The sequence below is a fragment of the Gastrolobium bilobum genome, unplaced genomic scaffold (assembly GCF_033153095.1).
Source record: "Gastrolobium bilobum isolate Gb01-03AN ecotype WA unplaced genomic scaffold, APGP_CSIRO_Gbil_v1 utg27256, whole genome shotgun sequence".
NCBI lineage: Eukaryota > Viridiplantae > Streptophyta > Magnoliopsida > Fabales > Fabaceae > Gastrolobium > Gastrolobium bilobum.
This window is the reverse complement of record NW_026899854.1, coordinates 66,173-82,096: the sequence shown is the minus strand read 5'-3', so window position 1 is coordinate 82,096 and position 15,924 is coordinate 66,173. Positions and strand designations below refer to the sequence as shown.

At 34.6% G+C, this 15,924-nt stretch overlaps 1 protein-coding gene across 2 annotated transcripts; it reads right to left on the bottom strand.

The window, feature by feature from the left end:
* Window positions 1-7,869: 7,869 nt before the first annotated feature.
* LOC133293940 (calcium/calmodulin-regulated receptor-like kinase 1) lies at window positions 7,870-12,099 on the bottom strand. 2 transcript variants are annotated; one of them, XM_061492562.1, is made up of 8 exons: window positions 11,090-12,093; window positions 10,315-10,468; window positions 9,769-9,895; window positions 9,248-9,333; window positions 9,101-9,172; window positions 8,740-8,940; window positions 8,110-8,445; window positions 7,870-7,971 (listed from the first exon to the last, which is right to left on the bottom strand). In XM_061492562.1, the coding sequence occupies exons 1-7, from the start codon at window positions 11,401-11,403 to the stop codon at window positions 8,116-8,118; spliced, it is 1,284 nt and encodes a 427-aa protein (XP_061348546.1). In that variant the 5' UTR covers window positions 11,404-12,093; the 3' UTR covers window positions 7,870-7,971; window positions 8,110-8,115. The 2 variants fall into 2 exon arrangements, with proteins under 2 accessions (XP_061348546.1, XP_061348545.1); XM_061492561.1 differs by lacking the exon at window positions 7,870-7,971 and having other exon boundaries at window positions 7,979-8,445; window positions 11,090-11,449; window positions 11,961-12,099.
* Window positions 12,100-15,924: the final 3,825 nt, after the last annotated feature.

The window sequence follows — 15,924 nt, the reverse complement described above, 5'->3', positions numbered from 1 at the left end:
CATCACCGACACCAACAATCTTGCTGGTCACTTGATTTCCCATCTTCACGACTCCAAAATCACCACCTCGATAAGAGGAGAAAAAACCTTTGTGTTGAGTAACGTGGAAGGAGGCACTGGAGTCAACAATCCAGGTGCAGTCATCTTATGCAACATTCAAATAATTATCCTCACCAAGGAGGAATATCTCGGCATCAAGATTGGCAGCCACCGCAGTGGTGCTCTTGTCTTCCCTCTTCTTGGGAATAATCTGATCCGGCTTCACAGAGCCGTTCTTCTCATCATTCTGCAGTGTCCAGCAGTCCGGCTTCTTATGACCTGTCTTTCCACAGTAAACGCACTTCAGCTCATATCTCGACTTTGACCGACCTCTGGACTTTTCTCGTCTGTCACGACCTCTACCCCAGCTTTTTCTTCTACCTCGGGAGTCGGATTTCCCTTTGTTCTCAGCAACGTTGGCCTCAGACGTGCTCGAAGTACCTCGTTCTCTTCTCCTGGATTCTTCGCCCAGGAGGCTGTCTGTCACGACATACATCTTCAATTTTCTATCTGGAGTTGAATTATTCAAGGTCACCACCAGAGTATCCCAGCTTTCTGGCAGCGAGCTAAACAGCAGCAATGCCTGCAATTCTTCATCAATTTTCATATCAGCATTTGACAACTAATTCACAATACCTTTGTAGGTGTTGAGGTGTTCAATCATACTCATGCCGTCTTTGTATTCCAACTTCATAAGTCGGCGAACCAGGTGTGCTTTGTTCCTGGGATTCTTCTTTTGAATCAAGGATTCTAATTTCTCCACAACTCGTACGCGTTCGTAAACTCAGACACGTGCTCAAAGAGGCTCTTGTCAATATATTTTCTTATTGTAGCTACCGCCTTACGACTCTGGATCTCCCACTCCTTATCTGTCTTGCCTGCCGGTCTCTCATCAAGGGTAATGGGCTCATGTAGATCTTTGCAGTATAGATGATCTTCCATCATCGGTCTCCAATATGTGAAATTGTCTGCGATCAGCTTGAACATTTCTCCATCATTGGTTATGCCACTGGTCTCCATCTCGTCTCCCTCAAAACCCATCGAACTCGGGCTTTGATAACACTGTTGGGAAAACTCGGTTCCCTCTAACTCGGCTTTTACAGCCTTTTGCGGAAGTCAATCAGCAAGATCCTGATCTCGGATCTCGGCAATACCTCGGCCTGAACTACACTAGGTCGGGCAGCGCAGCGGAAAATCAAAGCAAAAAATCACAAAACAAGAGAGAGAGAGAGAGAGAGAGAGAGAGAGAGAGAGAGAGAGAGAGAGAGAGAAGAACACAACCAGATTTAACGTGGAAAAACCTTCTTCAATGAAGAAGTAAAAACCCACGGAACCTAGTCCAGATCAAAAATCCACTATGAAAATAATGGTTACAAATAATCAAATACACCAATGTGGTGGTTAACTCAACCTCTCCAACAATGGTGATAATCAAACTACCCTAGAGATGTTTCACTCAAACTCTCTCTAGAGATCTCTCAAATGCAAAGCATAAAGCTTTGCTCAAACTCTCAAATAATTATCTCTCAAATTTTTCTCTCTCATTCTAACCTAGTCTGCACCCACAACTAATGAATATATAGAGGAGGTGGAATTTAGGGTTAGAATTTTTAGGAAACCCCTCAATGGGCTTGGGCTTAGCATTGAAGGAGAAAGCCCAATAATTACTTATTAGAGATGAGTTGACTTCGAAATTTTCACAAGTTTACTCTTTAATTAGGTTATGGGACTAATCTCATGTCTAGATTTAGTCACAGTATAGCTCTTAATTTGCATAAGTGGAGACACGGACATTTTCATAATCTTGAGAAAAGTCATCAAATGCAAAAATACAACAACCAGCGGATATAAAACAAAACTTTAATCAATATATGACGATTGTGTGTATTTATTTTATAAAATTGCGTTTGATCGACTACGTTTGTAATCACTCGTTTTAAGAATTAGTTTGAATAATAAATAATTTTTGTATATGGAAAATTTTAAATAAAATCCAATTTGATTTTAAATTAATTTTAATTGAAGTTGTGTGAGTTTAGAAATTCACTCAATTTTGGTTAGGTTTGAGAATTTGATTTAATTATAATCTTAATGTTATTTATTTACCCATTCTAGCTACCTTTTCTAATAAAAGGTCAAAAAGTTAAATTGTTAAAACAAAATGCATTCCATTCATTTTTTTGATGTTTCAATATATAAAAATTGGGGTTAAATGATTCTACCATCCTAAATAGTTATCCTTATAAAGTCAAGTTTGGAGACTAACTTGCTAGAGTCTGATTCGGAGGGCTATTCTTCCTGTTTATAATATTTTGATCATTCTAGTTCAAAAAAAAAAAATCATCATAATTTCTTCAACCTTTGTGTTGCTCATTTTGATTCTTACTTTTGTTGCGTCAAGAAGGTAGGTGAAGCGAGAGAGGGGAATAATTTTTATAATTTATGTTAATTTTAAATATAATCTTTTATCGTAAAAATGAATAAATAATCAAAAATCAAGGTGTAGTGTTTCTATTTTATAAATTAAGGTGGAAAGTGCAGTGGAATTAGGGGTATAAATAGGTTGAACCGGATTAGGTTTTGATTTAAATAGGTGAAGTCTGTATAAAATACTTAGGCTTGACCTAATATATTAGCCTGTGTAAACTCAAATTATAAGTCTGATCTAACCTATATTTAAAAAACAAAAGCTTTGGTTTAAGCATGTCTAAGTCTATTAAGCATTCAATAATTAAAAAAAATTAAGATACTATTATTTTATTATTCAAATTCATTAAAATAATAATTTATTTATTTTATTTAAAATAAATAATATGATATAGATCGAAACTTATAAGCTCCTCATGTTAAAGAAAGTCTATAACTTGCTATCTAAATAGGCTTTTTTAATGACTAAACTTGTTCTATATGACTATATTCAATAGGTCAAATTTGATATAGCTCGAAACATATGCCCCTATTAGGCCGGCTGATACTTTTACATCCCTAAGTGGGATGTATAAATAATCTAAAGTTTCTATTTAATTGACCCTAGAAATTGATTTTTAAATCCAGATAAAAAAAAGATTTACAAATCAATTCAAATCCTATTTTTTAGAATGTGTTCAAAACATCAAAATTGATTTCTAAATCAAATAAAACCAATTCAGTTCAATTAAAAATAAATCAAGTTCAATTTGAATAATTCCAGATATACAATCTTCTTCTTCCTTTATTTTTTAACTTGCAAGACAGATATATTAACCGCAGAAAACAAGGCAAATGTCCAAAGTGGCAAGATTACAAGCTTCAAAAGGCCATCTACAAAATTCTATCCCGTGAAAGACGACAAGCTAGATTAGAAAGAGTTAAGGGCCACTTTACTTTTGTCCCGTCCTGTGTGCATAAAAGTACATATATGAACCCCACCAAAAAAAAAATTACATATATGAAAGCAGACCCGGAAAAAAAAAATTATATGTGCACATTTAACGTGGGGGTTCGGGGGTAGCGTCCCCGAAGATTCTTTTTAAAGAAAATTTTAAATGTATTAATTGTAGGGGGTTAATTGATCAAAAATCAACCTCTATCGATGTCTATTTGATCTAAAGTTGACCACTTTTGCTTCACAAAAAAATGTGAAAAATCCCATGCAATTCTTCTCCACTTGATGAAGATTGAATTTTAAGAATCATTGATGTCCATTAAGGTTTGGAGCTAATAAGGTTTATGTTTAAAAAAAGTAGAAGAGACAAATGAATGAAGTAGGGTTTAAACTTTAAGCTTTTAATTATATGGGTTAGTTGGGTTGAGCTTGGACCTATTTTTACTTTTTTCACTTTCAATCTTTTTAATTTTTTTTAACTTGACCTAAATCATCACCTTTTTAAAAAAAATTCTCAAATTTTTGTGTCTGCATGTGCAGACACATGCAACAACATCGGTCCGCCTCTGTATGAAAGAGTTCTACAATAAAAGTTAAAATATCATTATGAAATTTTTATATTCATTTTTCTTTTCACGTGCTTTAAATAAGTGATATAATTACAATTTGTCAAAACAAATAGAAAGAAAGATAGATATAAAAAGTTTACAGAATCATATAAAATTTTAATATGAAATGATCCATTTTCCATCTAAGAATGAAAATAGTTAGGTCATATGTGGTCAAGTTCGATAAATACAGAGCAAGTCCATCTAGTAAGCCTTGGGCTGACGAGGCAGAGATCCAGATCCAGTGTCAGAATGAGCCCAATCTCATGCATCGTTTTTGGATGACTACCTTTGGCAAGTTTCCATCTTCCTCCACCAAAGTAGTTTACCAACCCGACTTCGTCAAGCTTTTCTGTCGAGATGAGATTGAGTCGTATATCAGGAACATGTTTGACATCCTTCAAAACTAATCTACAGCTCATGTCAATCATCATCATGACTTCTCCAACTCCCACTATCTTGCTGGTAACCTGGTTACCCATCTTCATGACACCAACGTCGCCGCCTTGATATGATGAGAAGAACTTCTTGTGGGGTATGACATGGAAAGATTCTCCTAAGTCCACAACCCATGAACAGTCGTTATAGGCTACATTCAAGTAATTGTCTTCGCTCTTCTCCTGATGATCTATCGCATCCGGCTTAACATTGCTCGTCCTTTGATCCTTCTTCAAAGTCTAGCATCCCGACTTCCACCAACCCGATTTTCCACAGTATAAGCATGTGAGAGTATCTGGCCTCGACCTTGACCGACCACTAGACTTGTCACGACGTCGACTTTTACTTCGACCTCGGTGTGCCGTTCTTCCACAATTTTCAACAGCATTTGCTTCATTTTGCTGGGTTATACCTCGTTCTTTCCTCCTACCCTCTTCATTCAGCAGGATGTCTACAACTGAGTCCAGTGTCATCTTTCCTTCTGGAGTTGAGTTGTTGAGTGTCACCACCAAAGTGTCCCAACTCTCTACCAACGAGGTGAGCAGCAAAAAGGCTTGCAAACTCGTCATCTATCTTCATGTCAATCTTTGTCAGCTGATTGACAGTCCCCTTGTATATAATTCATGTGCTCAATCATGCTTTGTCTTTCCCTGTGTTCTAACTTCACAAGTCAGCGTACCAAGTATGCTTTATGTGTGATGTCTTTTTCTGGATTAAGGATTCCAGCTTCGTCCATAACTCATGAGCGTTTGTATAGGTTGACACATGCTCGAACAAGCTCTTGTCAATGTATTTGCGGATCATAGCAACCATCTTCCGATTAAAGAGATCCTACTCTTTATCGCTCTTCCTTTCTGGCTTATCCGTGCTTAGAATGGGCTCATATAAATCCTTGCAATAAAGATGATCCTCCATCATGGGTTTCCAATATGTGTAGTTCTCCGCGGTGAGTTTAAACATGTCACCTTCATGCGCTACAACACCCTCCATCTCTGACCTCACAGAGCCCTTGATCTAAAAGCTCTGATACCATGTTGTGTCTCGAATCCCGGCTATTATGAGCCCAACCTTGGTATCAATTAGCCCGGCCTGCTTCAGGTCGGCTTGCGGAAACGTTGATGAACAGTAACAAAAAAATCAAACAAACAGAGTTAGGGAGGAACAGAGAACACCAAGAAATTTTAACGTGAAAAACCTTTTCAATATAAAGAGTAAAAGCCACGGGACCACGTCTAGAAAAACGTCCACTATGAATAATGAGATTACAAAAGGATTCACACTGGCTCAATAACCAGAGGACTTCACCCTCTAAATGATGGATCTACTCACAAATGCCTCACATAAATGTTTTCTCTGTAAAAGGGATATGGAATCCTACTCTACAAGATAGTATTCTTCTTCAGCAATGACGTTGGGTTTCTTCCTCAGATAATCTTCGTCTCTGGCTTGCACTTTCTCTACTTGTTTCTCTTTCTTCTTCTTCTTCTCCCTCTTTTCACACACTTACGACTTAGCATCTAAGCATCTTTTATACGCAAGAGACTAAGGCATCAAGAATTTGAGCCGGATCCATCATGGGCCACAGACCCAACAAGTGATAAGATAATGGTTCTGATTTTTGTTTGTAAATTTCATTGATGTATTTTTATATTTGTTTTTATTTTATTTTTTGTAAACTGCATAGATGTGATATGCCTCCAGCATATATATAAATCTAAGCCAAAAAGAGAAAGAATATTGATTAAGCTTGAATAAAAAGGCAATATTTACTGTTGATTTGTTAAAATCTCAATCAAAGATTATACAACTGATTTTCTTCGATTTTGTAGGAAAAGCAGGACAACAAGGAGCCAAATTTAGAAGTAAGAAATCGAAGTCCCACGCTACTAGCATGAAACTCACGCTAGTAGCGCCAGAAGCAAAAATCAGCCAGAGACATCCACGCTCACAGCGTGAAACTCACGCTAGTTGCGCCACAACCCACGCTCACAGCGTGGGAACCACGCTAGTTGTGTGGGCTTCCAGAACTGTGAACAAAACTCCCACGCTAGTAGCGTGGAAGGTGCGGACAATCAGCATTAAATCTTTTTCTGCATCAGCGGAAGATTAGACAGAGATTTACGACAAAGATCCAATCAAGATTTCTACACAAGGTCATAAACTCTATAAATAGAGACTCAAGCCTCAAAGAAAAACATCTTTGGCTAGAGAGAATTGTGAGGTTCAGAGAATTGAGAGAATTCTTGGAGGCTCGCGCTGGAGATCAGGATTCCACAGGAGTTGAAGGCTAAAGACATCGAGTTTTTATTCTTCTTCTTCTTTACTTCTTAGTTTATGAACAATTTTTATTCTTTTAATTTGTTAAAGTCATACATGAATATGTTTGTCTAGTTTCTTTTTGTAGTTAGGATCACGGACCCGATGTGAATACTTTATATATTCTGTATTGATATTTTATAATTTGATTAGTTTGTTTGTTTTATTTTACCTGGTTTAATTTTTTCATATCCTGTTTAGAACTGGCCACTCTAAATTATAGGACTTTGAGGGTTAGAATTCACAATAGACATATTGGGGGTTTTAATCTGGACAAGGGTAGAATAACAATTTGTGTATGATCTAGACATAGGCTCACATAAATTACAGACTCATAATTCATTTGCTTAATGTTTAATTTAAAAGGGATTACTAAGACATTAGAGTTCTGATTGGGTTAAAGGGTTGAAATCACTAAGACATTAGAGTTCAACTATTTTATAGGAAAATAATGAATTGTCTGAACAAACGAATTAATTGATTATAAAATACAATACAGGAATATAAGGGAGGAAAGGAGGTGAAGTGCATCCTGGCTATATACTTTTTATAAATTTTTCATCAATATTTTCTCGCGTTCTTGATATCTTCTTGCATGCGTTCAACCTTGATTGTTTTTAATTTTTTGTTTTAAATTTAATTATTTTTAAATTCTGTTTTGAAATTCCAAATTCAATTACTTTCTCAACTCAAACCAATTTTATTTTCCAACTTAAGGGGAATAGTTAAACTAGTAGTTGGTGCATTAATCCTCGTGGGAACGATACTCTACTTATCACTTTATTACTTGAAACGAACGGTATACTTGCCGACTTCGCAACAAGATGCATAGATGTATTTTAAAAGAACTTTCGAAGTTGTTCTTGCAAGGAAAGTTCTTCAATCAATCCACAATAGAGAGTGATTCAACATGCTAGAGTCTGATTCTTAAACAGTTTTTCCTAACCTAAATGCAATTTCTTGAAGTAGGGGTGTTAAAACCTATCAATTTTCTCGACAACTTGCATTAGTCCAAGTACTCCAATTTAAGGTTTTACTCAATTATACTATGAATACTCCAATTTTGGTGTAAATTGTAACATGCAGATTGTTAAAGGGGTGTGAAAATAAATGTAGCCAGCTCATGTGAATGGAAGGTACCTTTCTCTTCTATAACTTCACTTTCATTGGTGAAAGTACTAATATACAAATTTTGGAATATCATTTCTGCAAGACAAATTTAACTGAAATAAGAGAAAAAATGGTACCTTCAAAAAGCATATATATATCCAAAGGAAAAGTCCAAAAAAAAATCAAAAAAGAAAAAGAAAAAGAAAAACAAAGAGAGAGAGATAAAGGTAAAACCATATTCTACACTTCATATGTATCTGCTGCACTATCAATAGATTCTTCTCTCTGGTGAGGAATCTTGGTTTCTGGCTGATTAGGATCAATGCAAACTTCATCTGCTATGCTTGACAAGGAGTTCTTGTGATGATAATGCCTATGGTGCCTTGACTTAAGGATACTTGTTAACACTTGCACTATGTCCCTCATATAAGGGCGCTTCCTTGGGGCGCGGTTGATGCATTTGTAGGCAATGGCTGCTACCTCATTCAGTTCTTGAACATCAAAGTTTCCTTCAAGGCGAGAATCCACAATTTCCTCCCAACCAACTTTTTCCTCATTATTCATTGCTGCCTAATCACCCCATCAATAGCATTCATTAGCATAGAAAATGAATTATGCATAATGTGCTAAGAGAACAAAGTCAACAACTATTTTGAATTTGATGTATGTTTTGTTGACTATGACAATGATCATTTATTCAACCAAGATATGACCAATTTCACCAGAGAGTCATCATATATCTAATAATAGATTTCTTCTTAACATTAACTTGTTTTGGTATATATGTTATGCATTATATATCTCCCAAAACCATCAGATCCATTATCCTCAGTATAGCTTTGTAGGAAGAGGAAGAGATCTTACAAGCTCAACGTATTCCATTAGACCCTGCTGAGGGTTTCTGCCGGCTATAATTTCAAAGAGCAACACCCCAAAACTGTATACATCACTTTTCTTGGTGAATTTCCCTGAAGATATATACTCGGGGTCAAGATAGCCAAAGGTACCCCGAAGAGCTACATGTTTATCCACCATCTCTTCTCTAGAAAGTCCAAAATCAGCAACCTGCTTGATTCAGCAATAACAACTACAGATTAAGAAGCATCTTAACAACAATAAATGACAACACAAACATATACTTAGTCATCCAGCTTGTATAGGTGAGTGTATTATATATATACAAACTACCTTTTTTTATAAAGATGATGAGTAACAAGGACATTACCCTGGCTAGCATGGATTGGTCCAATAGAATATTGGAAGATTTGATATCTCGATGGATTACAGGAGGAACTGCCTGTAGTGACAATGCATAAAATTATAACAATGTATAATGCAGAATTAGATTGGTGCAGATCACATGGAAACTTACTCCGTCATGAAGATACTCCAAGCCTCTTGCCACATCTAAAGCTATTTGAACCCTCAAATCCCAGCTCAGTGCTTCATTCACATCACCTGAATATAGGGACAAGAAACGTATGTTATTTAATTTATTATCGCATATGCAATACAACAAATGCATTTGAAGGGAATAAAAAAAAAAAAATCAATTGAAAGGCAGACAAAAACAAAATACTATTTCACATCTTTGAGGGGGTATGAATAGAATATTTCATGGCCTCTTGTAGATGTATAGGGTGGGTATGCAAAACTTACATGAATATATTATTCATGTCGTTTCATTTGCAGAAATTTTCAAAATTCCTGAACTTTAGGTCTAGAGAAGGAGAAAAAGTATAAGGATGTGGAGCAAACGAATGCGAAGAAATTTGCTTACAGATACATATTTCCGTGAACACATTCAGCCACAAAAGTTTGTATAGAACAACAGCAGTCTATGCATGAATGTACTTGAGGTTTGTCAAGCAAAAAGATAGATAAATAACTTACTATACAAGTGGGAAGCCAAGCTACCCTTACTCATGTAGACATATACAAGCATATGTTGCCCCTTTTCTGCACAATATCCGATCAAATTAACCAGATTTCTATGGTGTAACCTTCCCAGCAACATAACCTAAGAAAAATTAAAAGAATTTTAAAGGTTAAAATTGAAAAATTACTCTGGAGGGAATACAGGAAAATAACATATATGATAAGTAAAGACTATAAAAATGCCATGTCACCAATAACTTTATCTAAATATATCTGAAGGCTAGCACAGACAAAAAATTTGTAGAAAAATATTTTCCAGTTCAGGATATAGTAATAATCATGCTCTTAATATTCTAATTTTCCAAAATGACATTTAATCATCAATACTCATTCACATCACTCCTATAAATTCTTCAGCGGTCTCACTAGTCACTACCTCCATAAATCTTATGAAGTTACCATTTTTAACAAACACTTAACTCTGAAATTTATGTCAAGAAACACAGCATAACTGTGTCAGTGGGATGGACAAAGCAATGGTAAGTGATATTGGTAACCGACCTCTGTTTGAAATTCTTTCTCCCCTTGCTTAGAATTAGTTGCAAGAACTTTAACTGCAACAGTCTCGCCAGTAGGCATCTGAGCTTTATAAACAGGACCAAATGCACCTTGTCCTATGACTGTTGTAAAATCATGTGTTGCCTTCTGCAAATCCCTGAAGCATGGATAAAACATTTAATAGAAAGAATAATAAAAAAGCAGTCAATTCATTGGGTGCTCAAACATTTTGAATTTTACTCTCAGTAACAATTAGTGGTCGGTAAAATTTACACATTTTCAAACAAAACATTTATGTTTTGACTTAAAAATTGCATGCATCTATGTAACAGAGGCATATAAAGCATGTGCCAAAAAGGCACAATCCTACAAGCAATCAAGTATTTATTTTAACAACTAAAATGCCTAATGATGGTAAAACTAAGGTTCTAAAGCCATCATTTCCTCTATTTCAATGTCTGATATTCAAATGTTTTCAACCCAATAACTTCAGACTATTTCTCTTCAAATATAGAGACCATGATTAATGAAGCATGCAAGTTGAATGGACCATTTCATATTCCAAATAAGAAAAAAAAAAAAAATCACTTTCAATTAAACCCCAACTGGTAACCTTTCAATTACAAAGGAGCAACTTTGCCACCGCTCCAGGCTCACCCTCTTTTTCCAAATAAGAAAAATGGACAGAAACTTATTATTCTCAGTCTCATGCAAGTAAAGCTCATCGCAGAACAAGAAGAATGGTACATGAAGGAAACCTCATATAAGAAACTCATACTTGTATGCATATTCAGGTAGTCCAGATGCTGAAACCATGTTACTCTTCCTAGACCCATCATGCCAGAAGGACATGTCATTCCGTCCTGATTTTACAGGAGATTCTGGACCTAAGGTTGAGTCTGATAGAATAGTACAAGAATCAGCACCATTTGTGCGGATGGGTATGGTTGCAGCCCTCCTGGAACTGCTATTGCCTATCTGTGAACGATTTCGATGCAACCTATGGCAGAAGAGTGCAAAAATTGCTAAAACAACTCCAATAACCACACCTATGGAAACCCCAATAATCAGTCCTGTTGACTCCTCTTTCATCTCCTTATTTGATATTCCCTATTGATCATCCAATCCATTGACAAGCCTGCCAAAAGGTACATCAGAACAAATCATGGTAAAAAACATATCACTAGTAATAGTTAATCATGTTACTTGGTCCATAAGAGTAAGCTATTACTCTAAATTTCAAAGTAATTCACAGAAGTCACCTGAAAGTTCAAAAACACACATAGGAGCATACATCATTCATAATCACAATTACTCTCTGTAAAATTAAAGCTAGAGCTTGGCATTACTGAGTTGGACAACCGAGAAAATTTTATAGGAACAGATGAATAATGACTTACCAGTTAACACAACAACCCATCATGACTACCCAAAAAGTCAATTTACAAAAATCACAATTATACAGAACAAAGAGTGCATTTCTCAACACCAGAGACCCAAAATAGGGAAGAAGAAGGGTACCCAAAAGCTAACAAAAATGCAATTCAATTAAATCCTTTACTTAGATGTACAAATCTGTTTTCTACCCGCCAAATTTTACTGGACTTCAAACAAAAAAACGAGCAAGTTCAGATTTATGAGAAACTTACCAGTTAATAGGAAGAAGAAAAAAAAGACAACAATATAACAAAACTAAAAGTGTAGGAGGGAGAAGGGACCAAAAAGCAAAGCGAGTGTGAATGAGAATCCTAGAAGGAAGCTGAAAGAGAACAAAAGCATATATGTGCAGTTGTGCAGTGCACGACAGTCCAACACACACACACACACACTCTCTTGTAAAGAATGTTTGAACTAAGGGCCCATATTATGCTGGACACGTGGGTCCTTCACTGTTCGTAGATTCAACTTGACGATTATCCAAGGGCCACTTCATTGCTCTTCCTTCTGTACGGCAATGACTAGTTCCACCCTGTAAACAAAACGGTCCAATGTTTATGTACACATGTGCGTTATCCATCTGGAGAAGAAGCATGCTGTGTTTCTTGCAATATCGACATCAGCATAATCTAGTTTTGGTTTTTATTCCAAACATAATATGATGGTTTAATATTATACATCTGATTATTCAATTAGTACAATTTGAACCGAGTAAAATTAGATGACAAGTAAATTTCTCTTATACATAATTATATTCGAGAGACTCCACTTGAAGCAGAAATTACCCTTTCCAATTAATCCACTGCTTGGTGATATCATATATATTTTTTTCTTCCATACGACAATAATTGCTATTATATATCCTAATTAGATTTCTTAATACTCACTAGGATTTGACTATTACCCTTTTACACAAAGCATGCGGTTTTGGTTCAAATTCAGTATCTTCTTTTGGTGGGCTACATGTGAGTTTTGGTTAAGCGTTCATTATGTCTGAGAGCTTATCCTAACCTTAAATTAGGACAACAATTTCTTTACATTAAAGTTTTATTTATGTAAAGAAAACCTTTTCATGTTATGTCCTCTGTACATTAAGTCTTAGATTTCTTTATAGCCAAAAGCCAATTGAGGAAATAAATCTAAGTCTGGATAGTGAACCTAGACCAGAATCCAAGGAAAAATCAAAACGAAAGCCTGAAAAATATAGTTTTTGAGAACTATCTGACAATATAAAAATAGATAATAATTTTCTTCAAAATTTACACACACACACACACACACACAATGAGTAATATTAAATTCTTCTTAAACGTTCTCTCAATACTTAATACAGAAAATGTTAATTTTTTTTTTTTGGTAATAAGAAAATGTTAATTTAAATTGTTCATTTTGGACCAGAAAAAAAAAAATAATCAAACATTTTAAAAAAATATATATATTTTAATTATAAAATTTTAATATAATAAAATAAATTATTTAAAATATGTGCTAAATAATTACTATTATTTTTTAAAAGAAGATAAAGGCATAAATCTTTAATTTAAACAATCTATTAAGTTGAGGTAAGTAGTATTCCAAAAAGTCATGGTACAAAATAATATACGTGAAGGAGTTGGTTGACTTGGCGATTAACAAGTTTGGGAAGATGAGAACGGAAGTGATCAACTCCAACTGTCAACCTAACGCATGCACCTAAATAACCTATTATGATATGGAAGTAAAAAATTGTAGAATCCGAGAAGTAGTTTAATTTTGGGAAGAAAACTAAGTGAAGTCTACCTCTGACCTTCATGAAAGTGATTTTGATCAATTAAGCCCATGCCATAATGAAAAACAAAATACACACATCTTTTATCTCATATTCTAAAACTTTGACCATGAATTTTCTTCTATTGTTTTCCTTTTCTCCTCTCTCAGCCACATATAATCTATTATTATATATTAAAGTTAAGTTTATTTTTTAGGGTAGTTCAATCTCTATTTGTATTTTAAAAAATGGCACTTGTTATTCTGAATATTTTTTAATTAATTATACATATACAAGATACTATTTTTTTTTATACATATTCACACACCACACGGTTTTTTTATTTTATTTTTTTATGATCATACTCACACACAAACTGAAATTTGCAAATATTCAATTGCAATTGTAACCTTTCCCTCAATCCTTCAAAACGTCTATTGAACTTAATTTTTTTTTAGAAACTGATCATAATTACCTCTTTGAGGCGAATTAGAACTCTCCGGTATTCCCACGGGTTCGACTCTTTGAGCCGCCTATGGGACTAATCTAAAGTTCGGGTGCAAGTTCAAGAATTACGGTACTTATGCCCCTCTCCAGATGGTGTTGGTGGAATTCGAACCGAGGTCATCTCCCACCACTTAGTCTTCATGCTACCAACTGAGCCACCACTCTCGGGTGTCTATTGAACTTAATTTATTTCTGTATGTTTGGTTGGCCATTCCACTAGCTTGAAAGGGCATTTAAATCAAGCCCACTTTCTAGCAACAATATCTTAATTGTTTGGCGTGAACAAAGCTTTTGTGGTCGTAAAATGCGAGCGTTCTCACGAAGACACCCAACAACTTCTTGTTGGATGCTGCCACAGTTCTTTGTGGTGCATAAGTCTTACTGGACAATTTTTTTTTTCCCCCTTAACATTGTACTCTTGTGTTTTTTAATAGATGTAATGCTGAGTAGAATATTTATATAGTGTGGACGAGGATATCAAGGTGCTCTTTATAAAATAAGAGGTTGATAAGAAGTTTGGAAACTAGCAATTTTGTTGGTCACTTTAAAAAAAGAAACACAAAACAACAATTTATAATGAGATGCGGTGATTAAACCAAGAGCTATGCACTGTTTGGTAGCTATTAGCATTGGAATAAGCAAATATTGGATCAATCATATATTACTTTTTCACTTGACCTACTCATTCTCCAGTATATCTAGGGATAAAGCGAAGCAAAAATTAGGGACACAATTAATTATGGGAAATCATATGCATGAAATTGATCTCTCGTATCATTCTCACTTTAAAAAATGTGTTTCTTTTTTTTTTTTTTCTAAAAGTTAATGTGGTCCATTTTATTTGTCTCTTAACCTAAAAGAACTTCTCTCATACTACATGAGAAAAGTAATTTCCATTAATTATTATTAGAACGGTCGCATGAGATAATAATAATAATAATAAATGATTAAAAAAAGCTCAAAATTAAAGAGCCTTTTGTTTGTGTGGTGAACTGTAGTGTTAGTGTACAACAGCAGAGCTCCAGAAAAGCACTTTTCGAGATTTAAATATTTGAATTCAGCTTTTGCCCAATTGAAGCCCCAAAAAAAGGGTAATGATAAAAAAAACCAGATGCACAGCATATAATCTTTTTTTTTTTTTCAATATTAAATTAGCTTATTTTATATTTAAGATAAAAAATGGTTATAAAATTAATAATTTGATTTATATTAATAAAAAAATTAGAAATGTAATGATAAATTATATAGAATAAGTAATAGAAAGTTTGACTTATTAAAGAGATAAATTAATAAATGTCATTTTAAATTATCAAAGTTTAAGCAATTAAGAAGGAAAATGAATAAGCAAATAAGAGCCTGAATTGCTCCATCTGAAGAGATGTAACATAATTTTCGCTTATTTTGATTTTAATGTGAGAGATATGATATATGACCATCCATTGTAGTAGGCAAGTATGTAACTTGAAGGCAAAGATTCCAAATTACAACCATCTGATTGCATGAGCTTGAAGGAAGCTGAATGTTGGATTTTGAAGGCCAATTCAAGGAGGAGGTCCAGGACATGTGATTGACACATGTAGGGTATGTGCTGTTTTTGAGTGGCTCCACACTCCAATTCAATCTTCATTCTTCGTAAGCTTTGCTTTAGCGCAAAATAGTTTTGTTTTTTTCCTTGTGTGTGTGAATTATAATGGGTATACAATAGAAGTAATTAGTTTTGCATTTTCATTACAAATGTCACTTGACTTTAAATCTAAATTTTTTAAAATGAAATATCAAATACTTAACTTTTGAACTGACCCATGATCAAATGAAACCTTCTCCTTTAGTAGTCAACAAGTTTAAATTTTCCTTTCCGATTGTTTTCCTTTATTTCTATATTAAATATGAAAAAATATTTTCTCATGCATGAGTTGATTTAC

Coding starts and splice junctions, on each gene's coding strand:
- LOC133293940 (XM_061492561.1), bottom strand. CDS start 11,403: ATGAAAGAGGAGTCAACAGGACTGATTATTGGGGTTTCCATAGGTGTG. Junction 10,469..11,089: donor CTACCTGAATATGCATACAA/GTATGAGTTTCT, acceptor TCCATGCTTCAG/GGATTTGCAGAAGGCAACAC. Junction 9,896..10,314: donor AGAAAGAATTTCAAACAGAG/GTCGGTTACCAA, acceptor AATTTTTCTTAG/GTTATGTTGCTGGGAAGGTT.